Source organism: Prunus dulcis, chromosome 6 (assembly GCF_902201215.1).
Source record: "Prunus dulcis chromosome 6, ALMONDv2, whole genome shotgun sequence".
In the NCBI taxonomy this organism is placed as follows: domain Eukaryota; kingdom Viridiplantae; phylum Streptophyta; class Magnoliopsida; order Rosales; family Rosaceae; genus Prunus; species Prunus dulcis.
In genome coordinates, this window is record NC_047655.1 from 25,273,764 (window position 1) to 25,293,369 (window position 19,606).

At 38.9% G+C, this 19,606-nt stretch overlaps 3 protein-coding genes and 1 long non-coding RNA gene across 4 annotated transcripts; 1 reads left to right on the plus strand and 3 right to left on the minus strand.

Annotated features, from left to right (window-relative positions):
* Positions 1-11,481: 11,481 nt before the first annotated feature.
* On the minus strand, positions 11,482-12,555 carry LOC117630546 (putative F-box protein At5g55150). The gene has a single exon (XM_034363252.1). It carries the CDS (start codon positions 12,553-12,555, stop codon positions 11,482-11,484), a length of 1,074 nt encoding a protein of 357 aa, XP_034219143.1.
* A 728-nt stretch (positions 12,556-13,283) lies between these two features.
* Positions 13,284-15,848, minus strand: LOC117633150 (probable protein phosphatase 2C 65). Its single transcript, XM_034366840.1, has 6 exons — positions 15,592-15,848; positions 15,263-15,496; positions 14,523-14,867; positions 14,291-14,411; positions 13,973-14,196; positions 13,284-13,760 (listed from the first exon to the last, which is right to left on the minus strand). The coding sequence occupies exons 1-6, from the start codon at positions 15,673-15,675 to the stop codon at positions 13,299-13,301; spliced, it is 1,470 nt and encodes a 489-aa protein (XP_034222731.1). The 5' UTR covers positions 15,676-15,848; the 3' UTR covers positions 13,284-13,298.
* On the plus strand, positions 13,399-14,257 carry LOC117633151. Its single transcript, XR_004586575.1, has 2 exons — positions 13,399-13,514; positions 13,602-14,257. It is a non-coding gene; the product is annotated as an uncharacterized LOC117633151 (long non-coding RNA).
* A 1,611-nt stretch (positions 15,849-17,459) lies between the features above and the next one.
* LOC117632536 lies at positions 17,460-19,606 on the minus strand. The gene has a single exon (XM_034366040.1). It carries the CDS (start codon positions 19,186-19,188, stop codon positions 17,635-17,637), a length of 1,554 nt encoding a protein of 517 aa, XP_034221931.1. The 5' UTR covers positions 19,189-19,606; the 3' UTR covers positions 17,460-17,634.

Below are 19,606 nucleotides of genomic sequence, written 5' to 3' on the forward strand. Positions count from 1 at the left end.
TACTGCTCGTCTACTGGAGATTAGATCTTGATGGTGATTTGGTGATGGAAGAAGAGAGAGCTTTTTGAATGATAGTGACTGCAGCAATATGTTTATGTCTGGGGCTTGGAGCTTGAAAGGGATTTTGGTTATTACTGGTCACAATCTGTTTTTGATTTTTCTGTCACTTGTTTGACAAGGATGGTGGGTGTTCTGTTTTTCACTAACAAAAAGGAAGCAGAAGTGGGGTTTGAAATATAATGATCACCACAATCTGGGCCCAGGGGTCCTAATGCATAGGAGAAAAACTTAGTTGCAACGGTTATACCGACCAATAACGCTATGACATTTGTGACAACATACATACATACAAAGGTTAGCAGAAAAGTTGTAATTTTTGTAGACAAAATGTTCAGCCAAATATTTATTACCTTAGTTAAAGTCCAGTACTGAAAAAAATATGCAACTTGAAATAATTTTGAGGCATCATCCTATTCCTATACACGGATAAAAGCTTGGGGCTTGAATCCATAAATATGGCGCTTACATTGAGGCGTTTACCCCAGCAGGACATGATTTTCCCGTCTTCCATATTATAATTAAAAGAACTGGCGTCCATGTTTCCTCTGGTAAGTGCAAGACACTCACAAAAATCAACCGTGAAGCAAATCTTCGATCATAAGCAATGGAGATTTCAGTCTTGATCGGATGGTAAAGTATGGTTTGATGGCTGCTGATCTCCATGCTTTACAAACTGCGGCAAAAGCAATCAAACCCGCCGGAGACACTATTCATTGGGCGATCGAGTCGACAATATCTTGATGAAGACTCGACCAGTCATGAACTTTTCTGTTTGGGCTGGTTTGACCCGTCGAGTTAATATCAGTTACTTACTGTTGCCCTACCCTAACAGCTATGTTTATTTCTGTGTACAGAGAGGCGGACATTCTGCCATTACCTGTACGATTGGAGAGGAATCCTTAATTAGCTCTCTCTCTCTCTCTCTCTCTCTCTCTTAAAGTCAGGAAAAAAAATTCTAAAAAAAAAAAGAAAAAAAGAAAAGGTATAGCCGCGCGGCTGTACTATATATCTGGAAATCTACAGTGTGTAAAATGATTACCAATTTCAAAGCTAAAAGTTCATAAATTCACTTACTGGAAGTATGTATAGATCATGCTGTAACTCAGTTAAATCAATAGCCTTCCAATATCTTGCAGGCTCGAATTTAGATCCAAACAAAACATTTTCGCGTAACTAGAAGAGAACTTTCAACTTTGAAATCTCAGAAAGTGCACATAGTGGTAGAAGATGGCTATGAATCGGCTAGAAAGCGAAGATTGAACCTTGCAGGCATTCAAAGAAGAGATGCTGCTACTCACAGTAGCATTGAAAATCCATGAAACTTGGGGAACTTGAGCAACAGTCCCCCTGATTACAACACCAGAATCTGCTCTGGGAGGCACCTCTGCAAGCATGGCTGAATAAACTTGTCAATATAATTCACAATCTGTCCTTGCAATATTTTTGCACATTTATCAGCTCCATTTTCCATAAATTAACCAGTCACAGGAAGCTCCTGGGGCAACTTCTATAGCAAGCTGAGATTTTCATAATGCACATAGAAACATATTTGATGTAATTATGTTTAACATATGCAGGGACGGCAATCAAATCATGTTACTTGAGAAAACACATGATAGAAATCATACCACACCAGTGAAAATTGACAAGGCGTATATGCAACCAATCCAAGCTGGGTCACCTCGTTGCATTGACTGCATGCCATAACAAGACAATTACAAACTCTCATGCTGAAACACAATGCTTCACAAAGTAGCTTCATTCAATTGCTTAAATCAGATTACGAATACCAACTTGAAATCTCAGAAATCAGGAAATGTGGATAAATATCTTCAAAATCAAGAACAAGTTGGAAATGGAGAATTATGTGGCAACAATTGATACACCTGGCCAAATGACAGAATCCCATATACAAGAATGTAGAATCCAGGTTTATAACTCTTTGAGGTGCTTTTGGCAAGTCATTCAACACCCCATTGGAAGCAGTTGTTGAGCTTTCATGGTAATCATTAATTTTTGCTATCTTCTTTTCCTTCTACATGTTCTCTGACTATTTCAAGATTTTAGACTGTTATATGCTTGTTTCTAGTTAGGCATAGAACCTATTATAAAAATAAAATAAAAAGTATAGCCGAGCTGCTATATTATTTTTGGCAATACGATTTAAATATTCGAATATATTTAAAAAATATAGCTCTCTTTTTTTAAGTATAGCCGCGCGGCTATGCTATTTAAATATTTGAATATATTTAAAAAGTAGAGCCGCATGGGTATACGTTTTAAATATTGGGGAGTGCTAGCAACCTTCTCTCTAACCTTCTTTTTTGGACCTTCTCCCTTCTTCTCATGACAAGTGTCACTTTCCTTGCACTAAAAACAATGTCATTAATGCATCACACAAACTAGTTTTTGTTTTCCAAGTTTAACCTTATTAAATGTATTTTTTTTTTTAATATCAAGCTAATTTTTTTTATCACTTTCTTACCACCTTGTTAAAAATTAAATAAGAAAATAAAATAAAGATGATAACAATGTCATGAAACAAACTTTATTTTTATTTTTACAAAAATATGACGTTTTTCTTACGTCTTTTTTATTATTTATTTTTTAACAATGTGCTAAAGAAGTTATAACCAAATTTGAATAAATTGAAGGAAATATAAAGGCCAATACATTTTAAAAAGGTAAACTTGGAAAACAAAAACTAAATTGTGTGATGCATTAATGACATTGTTTTAAGTGTAAGGAAAATGACACTTATTATAAAGAGAAGGGAGAAGGTTCAAAAGAGAAGGTTAGAGAGAAGGTTGCTAGCATTCCTCTTAAATATTATAGTCCTAAGTCTGTTACCCTCTTCCGCCTCATTCCCTTCTCTCTTTGCTCTCTTCCCAACGACACGTTCACCTCACCACACCAACGACAATTACGACAATTCCTCCCTTTGCCAATTCCACCAATTCCAGCTCCAAATTGCTCACTTGGGTATTTACGTCCACTTCAAGCTTTATTTTTTTATTCTTCAATTTGTTACCCATGATTGTATCTAAGCTAAGCTAACTTCGACCATGAAAGGGGATTAATTAGCTGAACTTGTAAGGTTCTCCTTTTTGCATTTTGCTTGCTGTGTTCTTTTTGAGGGGTTTATTTAATCAGTGATTGTTTACTTGTTTTAGTACTGCAATATATAAAAATGGTGGTAGTATGATATATATTATTGCTTAATATAGAGGAAATGCATATCTATTGACCTTGGTTTTATACCATCTCAAATACTGTTTGTCTGCTTAAGATTATATATTGATGGTGATTTGGTGATGGAAGAACATAGAGCCTTTTGAATAATAGTATAGTGACTGCCGCATTATGTACGTCTGGGGCTTGGAACTTGAAGGGGATTGATTATTAATGGTCAAAATCTGTTTTTGATTTTTCTGTCACTTGTTTTGAAAGGACGGAGGAGGGTGTTCTGTTTTTTCACTAACAAAAGGAAGCAGATTCTCATCCTTTCAGACAAAATGTTCAACCAAATATTGATTACCTTATAACTCCACTACTCAAGAAATAGGCAACATGAAATAATTTGATCCAAAGATGAGATTTTTTTATAAATGAAATAGGGGGAAGACCCCAAAACAGCTACACTCTTATAATACCAATCAAACGAGCATGAGAAACGCCTAACAAATCATCAAACAAGGCTTCAGTAGCCCAAACAGGAGCAGTGTCAAAGAAACAAATACCTAAATCCAGATTGAAAGTCCAGTTTGCTAGGCAGTCAGCAAGGCAATTCTTCTCTCTGAAAATATGGTGAATCTTGTAAGTGTCAAAATGCCTAAGAAAATCACAGCAGTTACACAGCAGACCAGCAAGGAGATGTTTGACCCTTCCCCAGATTCACAGCAAATCCCCCAAGCCATTCCCCATTGCTATTACGAAGAACGCCTCCAGCACCAATATTTCCAAAAGCCGCTTTATGTGACCCATCCACATTAAGTTGACCACTGCAGTCCCAGGAAAATCCCAAGCCAAAAGAGATTGCACTTTCTCCCCAACTGCCCTACAACCACAAGAAGCCTTGCTCCACTCAGAAACAGCAGAGAGAATAATCTGCCTAGGATTAGAAGGAACAACCTCCTCAGCATTAAAAATATATTGGTTTCTCCATTTCCACAAATACCAACAAATAAACACAATACAGAACTCCAAGATATGCTCCCAGACCAACGAGCCTTGGAGAATATATTATTCTTAAGACAATGCTAAAAATCAGCAGAGAAGAAATGAGTGTGTTGACTGTGATGCAAAAAATAGCTCCAAACCTCTTTGGCTTTACTACAATCTCTGAGAATAAGGACAGCAGCTTCAGAAGGCCAATCATTTAAAGAACAAGAAGAATCCATAGATAAATGCCTCCGAACTCTCTGATCATTAGAAATAATTTTATCCTGGTACGCAAGCCAGATAAAAACTTACAACTTGGGGGGAAGTTTCAACTGCCACAAAGCCTTCCAAAAAGCATCAGTCCAAGAAGAATCTCCAAAAAGCAATTGATAAGCAGATTTTACGGTAAAAATCCCATTGGCATTAGGCTTCCAAATCTGGGAATCCTCCAAATTACTATTAAACCCAGAAGAGAAACTAATAACTTTTTGCACCACCTCTTCAGGCACAGTAGCTCTCAGCTTCTTAATATCCCACCATCCCTGCTTAAAGAAACTTGACACAGGACCATCAAGGTCCAACAACTCCCCCACCCCCTCATAATGTATCAAAGGCACATCAGACAACCATTTATCAGTCCAAAACTTCACCTTATTCCCCATACCAATTCTCCAAGTCATCCCCTGCAAAAGACGCTTAGAGCCATGTAAAATTCCCTTCTAAGTGGCAGAACAATCCTTCCTAACCTCCAGATAATTATCCAAAGTAGAGCAGCCTTTCAGATACTTATCCTCAAAAAATTTAGCCCACAAACCCTTATCTTTAGCATGTAATCTCCAACCAATTTTACCCAACATGGCTTGATTATCCAAAGATGAGATTTTAAAAAACAACAATCACCTAAGGCTTTAAAATGGTGCTTGAATCCATAAATATGGCGCTCTTAAATTGAGGCGTTTGCCCAAGCAAGGCTTGATTTTCCCGTCTGTCATCTTGAAAACAAAATAACTGGCGTCCATATCTCCATTGGTAAGTGCAAGACACTCACAAAAATCAACCGTGAAGCAAATGCTATTCCCCAAACCTACAAAGTTCTTGTTATTCTTGCATTCGATAGAGAATGAAGAATTATGGCGTCCCAGAAATAGGGTACTGTCACCCAAGTTCTTTACCTGCAAATCCGACCAATGGCACCAGCACTTGCCACAACCCTCCAATGGCACACTGAAAACCCTAAACTCAGTTGTCGAACTGAACCATTGCCTAAGACGCAGAACCACCAACAAGGCCCCCTGTGATTCCACCAGATAAAGGCTTTGATCAACAGAAGCACACATGGGTTCCATTGGCACTTTCGGAACAACAATCCTCATTTTTGGTTGCTCAGGCTCTGCAATCTCACAAACCATTATATTCCCATCAAAGTCCACAGCATAAAACTGCCCTTTATAATAAGCAAGATCCATTATATCCCTTCCCACACTGGTCCATTCATCTTCTCCTGGTCTCCAAAATCCCCAGCCTCCCAAAATCCTATAAATGACAGTCACTATATAATCACACGTCCAAGAAGGGCTTGATGACAAGACAAACTTACTAGCTATGAACTCGTACGGCACGCCGGAAAAGCTCTGTTGCTGGTGATGGTTTCTGACTTTGTTAATATCTGGAAGTTCAATCTGGGCATGGCTTAAAGGGTGCAGCAGATCAACCTTCAAATCCTCAGACACAGCCACCAGCCAGCCTAGAGAAGAATAAAAAGACTGCTTTGTTTTCTTGGGTGCTAGCAGACCAAGTTTGTGAAACGTACCCTTTGACCATGTACTCTTTGAGCTGTTGTAGAATTCAGGGGTGAGAGTGCCCTTCTCCTTGTTCTTGGCTTGGATCATCAGCACTGGAGATTTCAGTGTTGATCGGCTGGTAAAGTATTCTTTGATGGCGGCTGATCTCCATGCTTTACAAACTGCGGCAAAAGCAATCAAATCTGCCCGAGAGACTATTCGTTTGGCGATCGAGTCGACAATATCTTGATGAAGACTCGACCAGTCGTGAACTTTTCTGCTTGGATTGGTTTGAGCCATCGAGTTAATGTCAGGTACTGTTGCCCTACTCTAACAGCTTTGTCTGTGTATAGAGAGGCGGAGATTCTGCGTTTCCCTTTAGGATTGGATTCCTTACTTAACTAAATGAGGAGGAATGCCATCTACATTTTCTTTAAAGTCGGCGGAAAAAACAGTATAGCCGCGCGGCTATACTATTCGGCTATAATTTTTTTAAAAAAATAGTACAGCCGCGCGGCTATACAGTTTTTTAAAAGCATATCCTAAACCTATAGCCGCTCGGCTATACTATTTTTTAAAAACTATAACCGTTGGCTATACTATTAAGTATAGCCGGGCGGATATACTATTTAAATATTCGAATATATTTAAATAATATAGCCGTTCGGCTATACTGTTTAAATATTGGAAATCTTTAGTGTGTAATGATCACCAAATTCAAAGCTAAAACTTCATAAATTCACTTACTGGAAGTATGTATAGATCATGCTGCAACTCAGTTAAATCAATAGCCTTCCAATATCTTGCATGCTCGAATCTAGATCCAAATAAAACATTTTTGCGTACCTAGAAGAAAGCCAAGATTGAACATTGTAGGCATTCAAAGAAGAGATGCTGCGACTCACAGTAGCATTGAAAATCCATGAAACTTGGGGAACATGAACAACAGTTCCCCTGATTACAACACCAGAATCTGCTCTCTGGGAGGCAGCTCTCCAAGCATGGCTGATACAAGCGACGTCTTCCCTTCTCCAGTGCCGCCAACAACTGCCACTAAGCTTCCAACCTGTATATATAAGTTGATGTTTGATAAGGTGGGCTTCTCTGCCAGCAAAAAGAAAGAAGGAGAGGGTGTTGTTCAACATGTTTGATACTCAACATGCAACTAGCATCATCAAGTACATTTGAAAAGTTCCAGGAATTTCTATGTAACTACTTTCTTGCAAAATTTCCACATAATTCAAGTGTCATTGTGTGGGTCTATGAAAAGACTATGTAACTAAGAATGAACTATATATTTCTAAAAGAAGAAAGTCATTATTGTCAAGCATTGAGCTTTGAATCCCATGAAAATTAACCATCCTTAATTGAGATGGCTGGAAGCCCTGGCTCAAGAGGCTGGTTCGGCACTAGAATTCTCTCCTCAGTTAAAAATAGTTCCTCCAAACACTGTAAGGATACATTTGCATTTACAACCTGTTAAATTAAAGCAGAGTTTGAAACTGACAAAGACAAGGAGAAACTATGTAACATTTCGTTAAGTACGGATGAAACATAATCTCGATGTTGTAGATGAGATAATACAGGTAAAGGTGTTGAGCCAAATGCAAGATGACAGATAAGTGAACTGATAAGAAACTAAAGCTACCTGACTTGATAAGTTAAGGCAGCATGTTTAAAGGAAACCGTAACACTGCAAAAAGAGAAAGCCATGTGAATGCCCTCGCAGGTGTCTAATCGCCGCCAAGGAAAGTGAACATCCCAAATGATGTTAGTGTCACAACAACTGGGATGCTGTTCTGAAACATTTTATTTTCAGTAATGTCAGAACAATTACTGTCAGTGGTGTGCTATCACACTTCACAAGTTCACATTGTCCATGGCCGCCAAAATTTCATTCACGAGGCCCACTCTCTTGTCAGTCTGCTGTAGTCCATCCTTCGCCAGTTTTCGAATTTTGCTGATCACGATTGTCTTTTCACAAAAGAATTTATGAGAAATGAGTCATTAGACAGAAGAACCAAAATCCTTATCAATAAATCAAACAGCAGAAGAAGATATGGTATTGGGGCACCTTATATATAATCTAAGCAGGGAGCCTAATGATGAAAATGAAATTCACTAATTAAAATATATGATGTTGCTTTGAAATATCATGCAAATTTCTACCCATTTGTTCATGAATATAAAATCCACAAATTTCCACCTTAAGGACAAGGAATTTGATATGATATTGGATGTACTAAGTTGCCAAGAAAGCATTCTAGCAGCTGAACTACCCAGATTGTTAAGCTTTTCTGAGTTCTGAAGACTGGATCCACAAATCCAGATTACAGATGTCTACGACAATTTCGACCAAGAAAAGAAGATTAAGATGGAAATAAATACAAATGCATGAAAACGGGAAATGTTAACGGTTTTTCTGTTCTGTAAGAACATGATAGCCCAAGCTTAACCTTCAAAGAAAAGTGGAAATCTACGAGTAGAGAAAGAACCAAGTGCTGACCGGTATGGGGATCATGAGAATTAGCCTCATTTATCAAATAAGTGATGCAACACCTAATTGCGGGTAAAGAAGAACCATGGATACAGTGATCCGAAAAGGAGCTGACCATAGTGCGTGAAGTTGTTTGACATATTTACTAAATCATGAGAAAGAGCATATTAGTTATAAATTATAATTGAATCAAATGACTTAAAGTAGAGCATTTCAAAGAATTAGAGATACTGAGCATTTCTAAAACCGACCCGCATTACATTCTGGAAATACTGAGCTTTCAGAGAGCACACCAAGTGACTGGACAAAGATGAATAAACTGTCAATATAATTCACAATCTGTCCTTGCAATATTTTTGCACATTTAAGTTATCAGCTCCATTTTCCATAAATTTCATTTAAACCCGTCACAGGAAGCTCCTGGGGCAACTTCTATAGCTAGCTGAGCTTTTCATAATGCACATAGAAACATATTTGATGTAATTATGTTTAACATATGCAGGGACGGCAATCAAATCATGTTACTTGAGAAAACACATGACAGAATTCATACCACACCAGTGAAAATTGACAAGGCGTATATGCAACCAATCCAAGCTGGGTCACCTCGTTGCATTGACTGGATGCCATAACAAGACAATTACAAACTCTCATGCTGAAACACAATGCTTCACAAAGTAGCTTCATTCAATTGCTTAAATCAGATTACGAATACCAACTTGAAATCTCAGAAATCAGGAAATGTGGATAAATATCTTCAAAATCAAGAACAAGTTGGAAAGGGAGAATTATGTGGCAACTCTTGACACACCTGGCAAAATGACAGAATCCCATATACAAGAGTGTAGAATCCAGGTTTATAACTCTTTGAGGTGCTTTTGGCAAGTCATTCAACACCCCATTGGAAGCAGTTGTTGAGCTTTCATGGTAATCATTAATTTTTGCCATCTTCTTTTCCTTCTACATGTTCTTCCATTGTCCCTGCATTTTCCATTAGTTTCTGGAACAGCTTACTGCTTTTAGACAGCTCCTTAAAGGTTCCCACCTCTTTAATCGTACCATCACAGACTAGAATAATTTGATCCACTTGAGGAAGAAAATGTAGCTGATTCCAGCACCCTAGTTTTCCCTTGCAACTCTTCCTTGATACAGCGGTTGAAAACCTGGATCCTGGAGGTGGTAACATATTAGGCTTCAGAGAGATCACACTTGGGGATTGAAGAGGTCGAGCTAATAAGAATCGGAAACTAAAACGACAGAACATCCAATCCAAGCTGGGTCACCTTGTTACATTCAGAGCAAGAAAGAGAGGAAATCCTCCAGAGGAAGAAACAAAGGATTCTGACTATTTCAAGATTTTAGATTGGTATATGCTTGTTTCTAGGTAGGCATAAAACCTGTTATAAAAATAAAATAAACGGTATAGCCGCGCGGCTATACTATTTAAATATTCGAATATATTTAAAACGTATAGCCGAGCGGCGATTCCATTTTTTTTAACAGTCTAGCCGAACGGCTATACTATTCTTGGCTATACCTTTTTTTTTCTTTTTTTTCTATTACTGCGCGGCTATACGTTTTAAATATTATAAGCCCAAGTCTCTTTCCCTCTCCCGCCCTATTCTCTTCTCTCTTCACTCTCTCCCAAATGACATGTTTACCTCACCACACCAACGAAAACTATGACAATTCCTCCCTTTGTTAACTCCACAAATTCCAGCCTATCAACTATGAGAGTGCCCTTCTCCTTGTTCTTCGCTTGGATCATCAGCACTGGAGATTTCAGTGTTGATCGGCTGGTAAAGTATTCTTTGATGGCGGCTGATCTCCATGCTTTACAAACTGCAATAAAAGCAATCAAATCCGCCGGAGAGACCATTCGTTTGGCGATCGAGTCGACAATATCTTGATGAAGACTCGACCAGTCGTGAACTTTTCTGTTTGGACTGGTTTGAGCCATCGAGTTAATGTCAGTTACTGTTGCCCTACTCTAACAGCTTTGTCTGTGTATAGAGAGGCGGAGATTCTGCGTTTCCCTTTAGGATTGGGATTCCTTACTTAACTAAATGAGGAGGAATGCTATGTACATTTCCTTATTCACACACACAATAAAGATGCTATCTACTTAACTAAATGCATTTCCCTTTAAGTTCGAATACGGAAGTCAAGATCATTTTTCACTAGTTTTCATTTACAACATTCTTCAATTTGCCATTCCCATTCTTCTGTTGACATGTATTGTGCAAGTGAAGTCCACGTGTCAATAGAGAAATGCAAATTGAGAAAGGTAAATAGGAAAGGTACATAACGTTCCTGTGACTAAATATGTTAACGATTACATGCCATAAAAATACGAATGAAATACATATGTATGTTGGTAAAAAAAAAAAAATGAAGACAAATTCGATCATTATATAATATTTTAATATTATTTATTTAAACTTTGTAGTGTATATTCTTTTTATTCAATACTATGTGTAACATATATCTATAATACATTAATTTTTCATGTATTATTGAAAATTTGTTAAAAATACATTTATTAAACATGAGAATATATATGTTATGTATAATACATATATTGTACGTTTAATTTTTTATAGTAAAAATTGGTATTTTACCGTGCCTTTGAGATGTACACGAGAAATAGAAGTATCTGTGAAAAATACATATGTACATGTATCATATGTAAATTTGCTAATTATGTTCTCATTCTTTTTGCAGTCACTCAACCAATATTAATATATATTCATTACTTTAAGTAATCTCCACTTGCTAGAAAAGAAATATCGTCCAAGATAAAGATTGTATCATAAAACAAGCAAATTAAACAAAAGAAGACCTGTACACAAAACAACGGAAGAGTTTCACCTTTAGAAGTTAGAGGGAACAAAATTAATACAAATATCCAACCACGAAGTGTTCCAACTAATCTTGTACAAGGAAAACATGGTATAAGAACATATACCTCTTTTGACCCTGTCACCATGGATTAGGAACAATCCAAAAGGGTGGTGGGTCGATTCTCCACTTACCAAATTGATCAAACGGCTTCACAACTTTGTCTTGTATGCTGTAAATTCCATTGTCATGGCCACCATAATCATTAGCAAAACCGTGGAACTTAAAACTGATCTCCTCCCACTTGTCATCTGTGAAGTAAATTGAGTTTTCTTCAAACTCTGGGAAATCAATGGTGGATGATGATATCGACTGGTTTCCACCCAAAAACAAAGCCCGATCAGGCAAACATTCCACTTTCTCCCACTTTTTGGCACTCAAATTCAACTTAAAGATATAAAACTGCATTGTTCTGTACGGAAAACAATCCTCATCACCAGGGCTCAACGGATCAACAGCTCTGCCTTGACGATCAAGAAAGTTGCCTTTAACTCGCCCCACGAACAAAATATCACCCAATGACTCCACCAAATAAGTCCGAGTAGAAAATTCCCAGCTCCGAAACTTAAAAATATTCGAGCGGTCTTGCAAAGAACCTAAGGAAGGTCGACCGAGATTGATGGTTCTGATGGGAAAAGAGGTGTTCTTGAAGTCCCAAACTTCAACCGAGCCATGTTCAGCAAATGCAAATAGCTGGTTATTGTGGAATATAATATCACTATATGCTCTATGCTTGCCCTCCAAGCTAGTCCATGTCCCCCCATACTTACAGAATGCAAGTTCCAATGGTGCTGATAGGTCTAGAAGCCTGCCGTAGATGATCGCTACAACAAAATTGTTGTAGTTGCCAGAGGGGGCAGAGGAAAGGATGGCCTTGGCAATATAAGTCTTGCGCAGGTTTTCGTCAATTGAGCGATCAACAGGCCAAAACAGCGGGAGTTGAATTCTGCGTCCAGAAATTGGATTCAAGAGATGCGGGTTTGCTCTTTTGTCCAAAATCACCAGCCAGCCGTGTGATGAACCCACACACCAAGCATTGTCAAAATCTTGAAACGCACCCTCGATGGTGTAAAGTTTTTTCTCTTGGAAACTATAAAAGCAGCGAGTGGTGTCGTTGTAGTTATGAGTCCTGTTTTGTTGGATAGAAGGGAGCATGAGCCATGGTGTTTGGGGCCCCGAAGCAGAACCATAAAAAAGTAGGATTCCATGGCGTGGTTCCAGGAGGAACAAACTGCTTTGAACTGAAGCAAGTCGGTGATAGAAATATTTTTCATGATCAGGTTTAACAGTTTAGTCTGGAGCTCAGACCAATTTGGTGATGATGTTGTTCTTGTCTTTTTGGTGACCATTGTGGCAGCATTAGATGATGATGCTGTTCTTCTCCTTTTGGTGACCATTGTGGCAGTGTTAGTTAGGTGGCGTGGGAAGGAAGGAAGGGAAGGAAGGAAAGGAGGGTTGCTCTGTTTTGTACAAGGAAAAGAAAAGTAAAGAAAAAGGCAGTCTGCTCTCAACTCCATTTATAGGCAATGCAGCAATCCAGGTTGAATTAGGAAACTTATTTCAGCCATCAATTACTAACTTGTCCAGGAAAGGAAAGGGTCTTGGTTTTCCCTGTAGGATTGGGATTTCTTTTTATATATAAATATAGTCAAATATATATTATTAATTTAGTAAAACAAAATATTTACATCTTTTTCCCCTAAACAATTCTAAAGGCAGAATTTATGGTTGCACTTTTATCTTTCATATTTGGCAGGAAGCTGATCTGCATCTATTGAGACATGTCTGATGAAATATCCGTTGTTCTGAACTGGGTTTAAGATTGTTGGTTGTCACAAGAAGCTTGATAATCTCTAACCCGGATTAGAGATTTGCAAATCATTCTGTTTAAGACCTCATCATTGAACTAATTCCTGATTTTCACCATCTTCATCATCCTTTTGTGATTTCCGCCGATTCAAACCATTAGAAAACCGAGGAAGCTTCAACATGGTATTTACTCTTTCAACTCCATCAAGCGCATTCCACTCTTCCTTTGAGTCTTCTGTGATCTTGCTACTGATCTCAGATGCAGGGCATCCCACATCACTTACAATGTTGGATCTTGTGCTATAGTAAGACAATGAAAGCTCTGTATCATTTGGTTTGCCTCCACGGCTCAAGTTAGATGCGGTTTGTGTTAATGATGGTTGGTCTTTCAGGTACAAGCATATGACTGCGCAGTCATCGATTTTCGATTCTGGGAACTTTCTTTTCCATGCTCTAACAGCACGCTTAACCACCAATTCGGCTGCAATGGATCGCCTCTTTGCTGAAGCAACTATCTTTACCACATCAGTGTTTGTCAATGCATCCCACACCTGCACAAAGCACAGTCACCAAATTTGTTCATCAAATGATGTGATGAATACGATTTAGAGCTAGGAAACTTCAGGCTTAGTTCAAGGATTTTCAGGTTTCACAACCATTTATCTGCACTCATTTCACAATTGGGTATGCTTTTTTAATCATCAAGTAGAGGCCTGTTTAGCAATTCAAATATTAGTAAACAAAAAATGTGTTGTTTTCCTACCCCATCAGTTGCCAAGATCACAAATTCATCACTGCTTGAGATCCTTCTATAGAATACTTCAGGGATTGAGATTAGGCCACAATCTTTGACACAGAAATCTCCAAAAGCCCTTGACATTGCTAGACCAGGGCAATCTTCATCGGGCATCCATAATCTATACACTTCTGGTTCTTCGTCCACTGATAAAATTCTGCCTTTGCAATTCTTTATTCTCTCAGCTTCACCTGAGTCATACCAGTAGGGAAAAATAAGAAGATCAATACAACTTTGATCATCATGCTTCAAGTAAAATCTTAAGAGCACAAGTACTAAACCGACCTGGAGTATCTGGTTTCAAGTCAACTGTGAGTTGGACAGAACATATCTGGTTTTTCTCTCCTGATCTAGTGCCAAGAACGGCACGAGAATCCCCCAAGTTGGCAATTACCAAGTGATCACCCTGAAAATGAAACCCCATATAAATTAAAAAAGATGAACCTTTTCAATTGCGCTTTGAACCAATCATTTGCTTTTTAATCCAAATTTAAGTGCAAACCAATATATACAATACCTGCTTAACTACAGTTACAGCTGTTGATCCACTGCAGAAGCTATCGATGGTGTTATCGAGGCTAAGTTCTTCGTCCATTTCCTTGAATGATTTAACATAACTGGCTTCCCATGAAGAAAGGGGCATATCCTGACTGGCTTTCTTCTTGTGTCTGTGACCAACATTTTCATAGAGCTCACTTCCAACATCAATGTCACTGAATATTCCGGTGTTAAGTCGGTAAATTTTGATCACTTGGGAGAGCTTCGAGGGCAAATTGTCACGTACACATCTGGCAACTTTGTGACCTTCAGGGCCATGACCATCAAACACACCACAGAAGTACATGCCTTTCTCAGTAAAGTCCTAAAGGATTGATGAGATAAAAACTTCGTTTAAATGCACATTGCTTTCATAAACAAAAGAAAATAATAGCAAAGGGGAAAAAGAGGATTCTATAGGCTGAAGGACATATCATTATTGAAATTACATGAAGCAATTAACAAACTAGGAAATGTTGAAGAACAAATTTTGCAGAACACCGGATATCAATAAGATTTGAAGGCATGAGATTAGGAAACAGAGCAGATGTCAATCACCAAAACTGAGAAAAACCCAACAAAAAGCAAACCACAGTGACAATGAAATGAAAGCTTAAAGGAAAAAAGAAAAAGAAAAATGCAAGAATTATTTATCAAAGATGAAAAAACGAACACAGATGAGCTTTTCAGGGAAAGACATGTTGTGTTGAATAATCATACCTCCCAAATTGTCATGGCATCTTGATTGATCCCTTTTCTTCCTTGCTGGGTGTACATTGATGTGAACCTAGAACACCCTTGCAACCGTATGCGGGCCCCGTCGTCCCCGTGCCTTACATTGTCCTCCTCATCATTACCCTCAGATTCGTTAAAATGCCGATTGTTCGTACGATCATCCTCTATGTACCCTCCTCCATACAACGCTTCCTTGGAACAACAAGCTCCCATGTCTCTCTGTACAAGCCAACCTCTCACAAATGATAATTCTCCAAAGAAGAAAAGAAAAAAAGAAAAAAACTTTAAAAGACCCAACAAAAACCAACCACTACCCAAATGGCAGAAATGGGTGAAGAGGCATGGAGAGAAAGAGAATTGAAAGGCGATGGTCGGATGGCGTTTATTGGTATGTGCATGCAATTATGGAAATGACTCAATCATGCATGAATCTTTTGGTTGAGCATCAACAGCATGCAATTATGCAATCAAAATTAAACAAGGAAAAAAGTCGCCGGCTCCTTCCTCCTTGTTTTGCAAATTGTGGGCTGTTCTCTGAATTTTCGACGTGCTAATCTCAATCCATATTCAACTCAAATAGCTATTTTTCTGCTGACAAAAATTGTTAAAACGATAATGACAAGAATATCCTCGTTCTTGCTCGGAGGATAGAAATGCTAAATTTGCATCTCCCTATTAATGTCTAAATTAATCAAAATACAGAAACTATAATTAGCAATATAATCTTCCCTATATCGTAGTTGGTTAACCAACACGAAATCGTCACGTGTTTCATGTAAATCCCAATGTGATATCTTTCTCACTAAAATAGTGGCATTCACACTCAATTATATATGCTACGCGATTTCGTATCGTTTCATGTATCTTCTTTATCAGTTATTATTTTGATTAGGAATTTAGTTACCTTATTTTTAAGCCATTAGATGAAAATCCAATTGTTAATAAGGCAACTATGTACAAACTGCATATATACCCCTAACCAGTTTTTGGAAGACCACTGTTTCTGTTCAACTAATCAAAACCTAATCCGTTTTCTTTTGGCGGTAAACTAGAAAGTCTTCTTTCTGATGACTGGTTAAGTAAACTAGATGGTTTATTGATTTAGTCAATTAGATGGTTCGAAACCAAAAAAAATTGTAGTTTCACTTTCACTTACAACCATCCTATTCAAACACATTTCCTATATAACTAACAACTTACATACACATATCAACAATTACAAACACTTGAACTAAAACAAAACCTTTCTTCTAATCTGTACGACTCTTAGTTTCTAGATATATCCATTGTCAAGTATATATTTTTAAATCTAGAAAACACACGAGAGGTGGACGGTTTATTATGGTGAAGAAGAAGATTAGGATAAGCTCAATTGTAGTTGTATGGTTATAAACAAGTTACACAAGCCCAAGAAACTTGTTTTGGGCTGAAATGGATGAGATGACATGTTTGATTACGAGGAGGAGGGCTTGAACTAGAGTACAAGAGGGCGGACTCACTATTCTGATTAACTAGCCTAATTCACGTATGCTTAGACCTATGACATTTTAATTTTAAATATCTTCATGTTTTTTTCACTGTTCAAGTGTTGGATGAAATTGATTGTTAAGGATTGCTTTGATATATTGGTGATGGAAATGTAAGGTGACAACGATGCAGAATTTGGGCAGACGGTGACGAGGAACAAAACATGTGCTAAATGCTGAACCCATGTGCAGAGCCATGTCAAGAACAAATTGCCGGCAATGGCATTCAACCAAAATTATGAGGCTCAAAGTCGGTGACCCAATGATTGAGTCAAAGAAGCTTTCCCTGTTTGAGCCGCAAACAGTCTTCCCTACAGGCTCCGTAGATTATTCTCTTAATTATCCATCAAGATCCTAATGCAATGATTGATTGTGTTTCCAGATACTTTGAAACTTAACGAGCAATATTATTTACTAATTAGCTGCTTAATGGTGCTAAAAAAATTTAAAGCATCTGAAACGAATTTAGAAAGTTTGGTGGAATTTACCAAAAAAAAAAAGTGAGGCATGATCACAGCTGTCCTACCATTTTTGGGGCTTCAACTGCTCAATCAATCTTATGAATCTTTCCTTAAAATCAGAAGAAGCAGATTTGTCTAAAACAGAAACAATCAAATGTGCCCATATTCATGTAACCAAATAGAAGATAAATCCAATGGAAGAAACAGAGCTTTTCTATATGATACGAAGTAAATGAAAATTTCATTTTTCAGCTGCAATTCTTACAACAAACAAATTTCTGGGAATCTAAAGTTTTTCTTTGTGAAACAAAATTACAAAACTATAAAAAGAAAAACATGTCTGGACTATAACCAAATAAACCTGTAAATGTCACCACCATTGGTGAACAAGAACTCCACTTTGCCTCAGTGAAGTGAAGAGGTCCAAGCATTGACCATATGTTTTCTCATACTTTGAGCTCCTCTCACCAGGGCAACACCTCTGCCACCTATTGTAATGGCACTCCAGAAAAATCTCATCAATCAAACAAATGGCTCCTGTCTCAAACAGCCTCGGGATCAAATCGAATTCGGTCCCTTCCACATCCATCTTCATCACCACGAAATCCTTCTCCGAAAAGGTGTTCTTCAACCAATTTGCGAAATCAAACCCCTGAATTTGATCCACCTCCCCATTAAACCCGCCATCAGCCGACTTCGCCGGCTGAATTCTCCCCATACCTCTGCCTTTCTCCTTCACCTTCTCGCCCGGGTCACCGTTTATCTCAAACGACAGTGTTTCGTTCCTCACCCAAGCTGCATAAGGCAACAAAGTAACCCTCTTCTTCAACTTGTACTGCTCATGAAAAGTTTTATCGGCCTCAATGGCAAACACTTCGAAAGTCTTGTTCTGTTTTGGGTATTGCTTCTTGAACCAGCTGCCAATGCTGGAGCCATAGCCTCTAGCTCCAACATCCACATAAGCATACCGCTTCTTAAAGCTTATATCCGCCATTGCTGGAAGGTACTTGACATTCTGTATATTCTTCTTCAAAGTAATCCATGGCTTCAACGGCTCTGTTTCAATCAAAGGCTCGGCTTTCCTGACCAACTCTAGCTTATGCCCAGGAACCGAACACTTTTTGCCACCACCGTTCTCAACCCTAGTATTGCTCAGAAGCTCAATCTCACCATCACCACACTCCTTCTTCAACACCATCTCGCGAACTTTGGGCATGGAATCATCGAAACCCTCGACGTCGCGCGAAGTCACGAGCTTGCAGCAATTGAACAAATCAATAAACGAATGGAAGCTGTAGGTGTCTTTCGCGCCGATGTGGACCACCGCAATCCCTTCGGGCTTCAGCGTCCGTACGATCTCGGCGGCGAAATCCGACGGCTTTGGCGACTTATCGAGTCTGCCTCCGCCCGAGAAAACGAAATCAAAACTATTGTCACCGAACGGTAAACGGTGCGGGTCGCCTGGAATTACCAGAGGCCTCGAGGCTTTCTTGAAAATACCGACGGCACCCTTGACGCCGGACTCTCTCAGAGCGTACACGTCATGCCCGGTCGGGGTCTCTACGCACAGAGACTTGGCCTTCCGGGAGAGGAAGCCTTGAGCCATGAGATCTTGGAAGACGGAGGAGTAAAAATGGACGGCCTTAATCCAGTCCTTGCTGGTGTAGAGATCCGGTAGCCAGGACCCCGCCGAAGTCGAAGGTACGGCGCCGTTTTTGGCGGCTATGGCCGGACCGCCGGTACTCGCAATAACGAAGTTGAGATTTTCAGGCAGAGACAAGAAGCAGAAGTTGCCGAGCTTGCACGACTCGCCGGTGACGGTGACGACGTAGGCAAAACGGCACAGTACGATCAAAACGCCGAATAAGAAGCAGCGTACCAGAACGTTCTTCAGAAGGCCTGGCTTGCCTGCGGTTGGCTCCATCTCTGTCAAATATACACCTTTGTCACAGAAACAAAAAGAATAGAGAATTCTGGGTTTTTGTCACAATCAATCAAAGAATAAATTGAATTTCTGAAAATTGAATAATCGTATTGGAAGAGGAAGAAGGGTTTAGTGTTTGGTTTAGCGAGAGCAGAATCGAGCGGAGGTGTGGTTGGCTCCGATCAAGGCAGGTGATTTTAAAAGAGAGTTGCAGATCTTAAAACTGTGGTGCGGGGAAGGAGGATGGTCAAAGCGAGAAGCCATGGTTGGTTTTTTGTTAGCAGAAAGATATTTTATTTCTGTTTGGGAACGGAGAGCGGTTCGAAGCCATGACTGAGAGAGGTTTTGGCTCCCTGAAACTGTGAAAACTGAAAAGACTGCGTTAGACTGTTAATAGAGAAGATGTAGAGAGATAAAA

What these genes read in the sequence shown, in the direction of transcription:
- LOC117630546 (XM_034363252.1), bottom strand. Translation starts at nt 12,555, where the DNA reads ATGCTCCCTTCTATCCAACAAAACAGGACTCATAACTACAACGACACC.
- LOC117633150 (XM_034366840.1), bottom strand. Translation starts at nt 15,675, where the DNA reads ATGCACATACCAATAAACGCCATCCGACCATCGCCTTTCAATTCTCTT. An exon ending in ATGCCATGACAATTTGGGAG is followed by an intron (nt 14,868 to 15,262) that starts GTATGATTATTC and finishes TCAATCCTTTAG; the next exon opens with GACTTTACTGAGAAAGGCAT. An exon ending in TGATCTTGGCAACTGATGGG is followed by an intron (nt 13,761 to 13,972) that starts GTAGGAAAACAA and finishes TGCTTTGTGCAG; the next exon opens with GTGTGGGATGCATTGACAAA.
- LOC117632536 (XM_034366040.1), bottom strand. Translation starts at nt 19,188, where the DNA reads ATGGAGCCAACCGCAGGCAAGCCAGGCCTTCTGAAGAACGTTCTGGTA.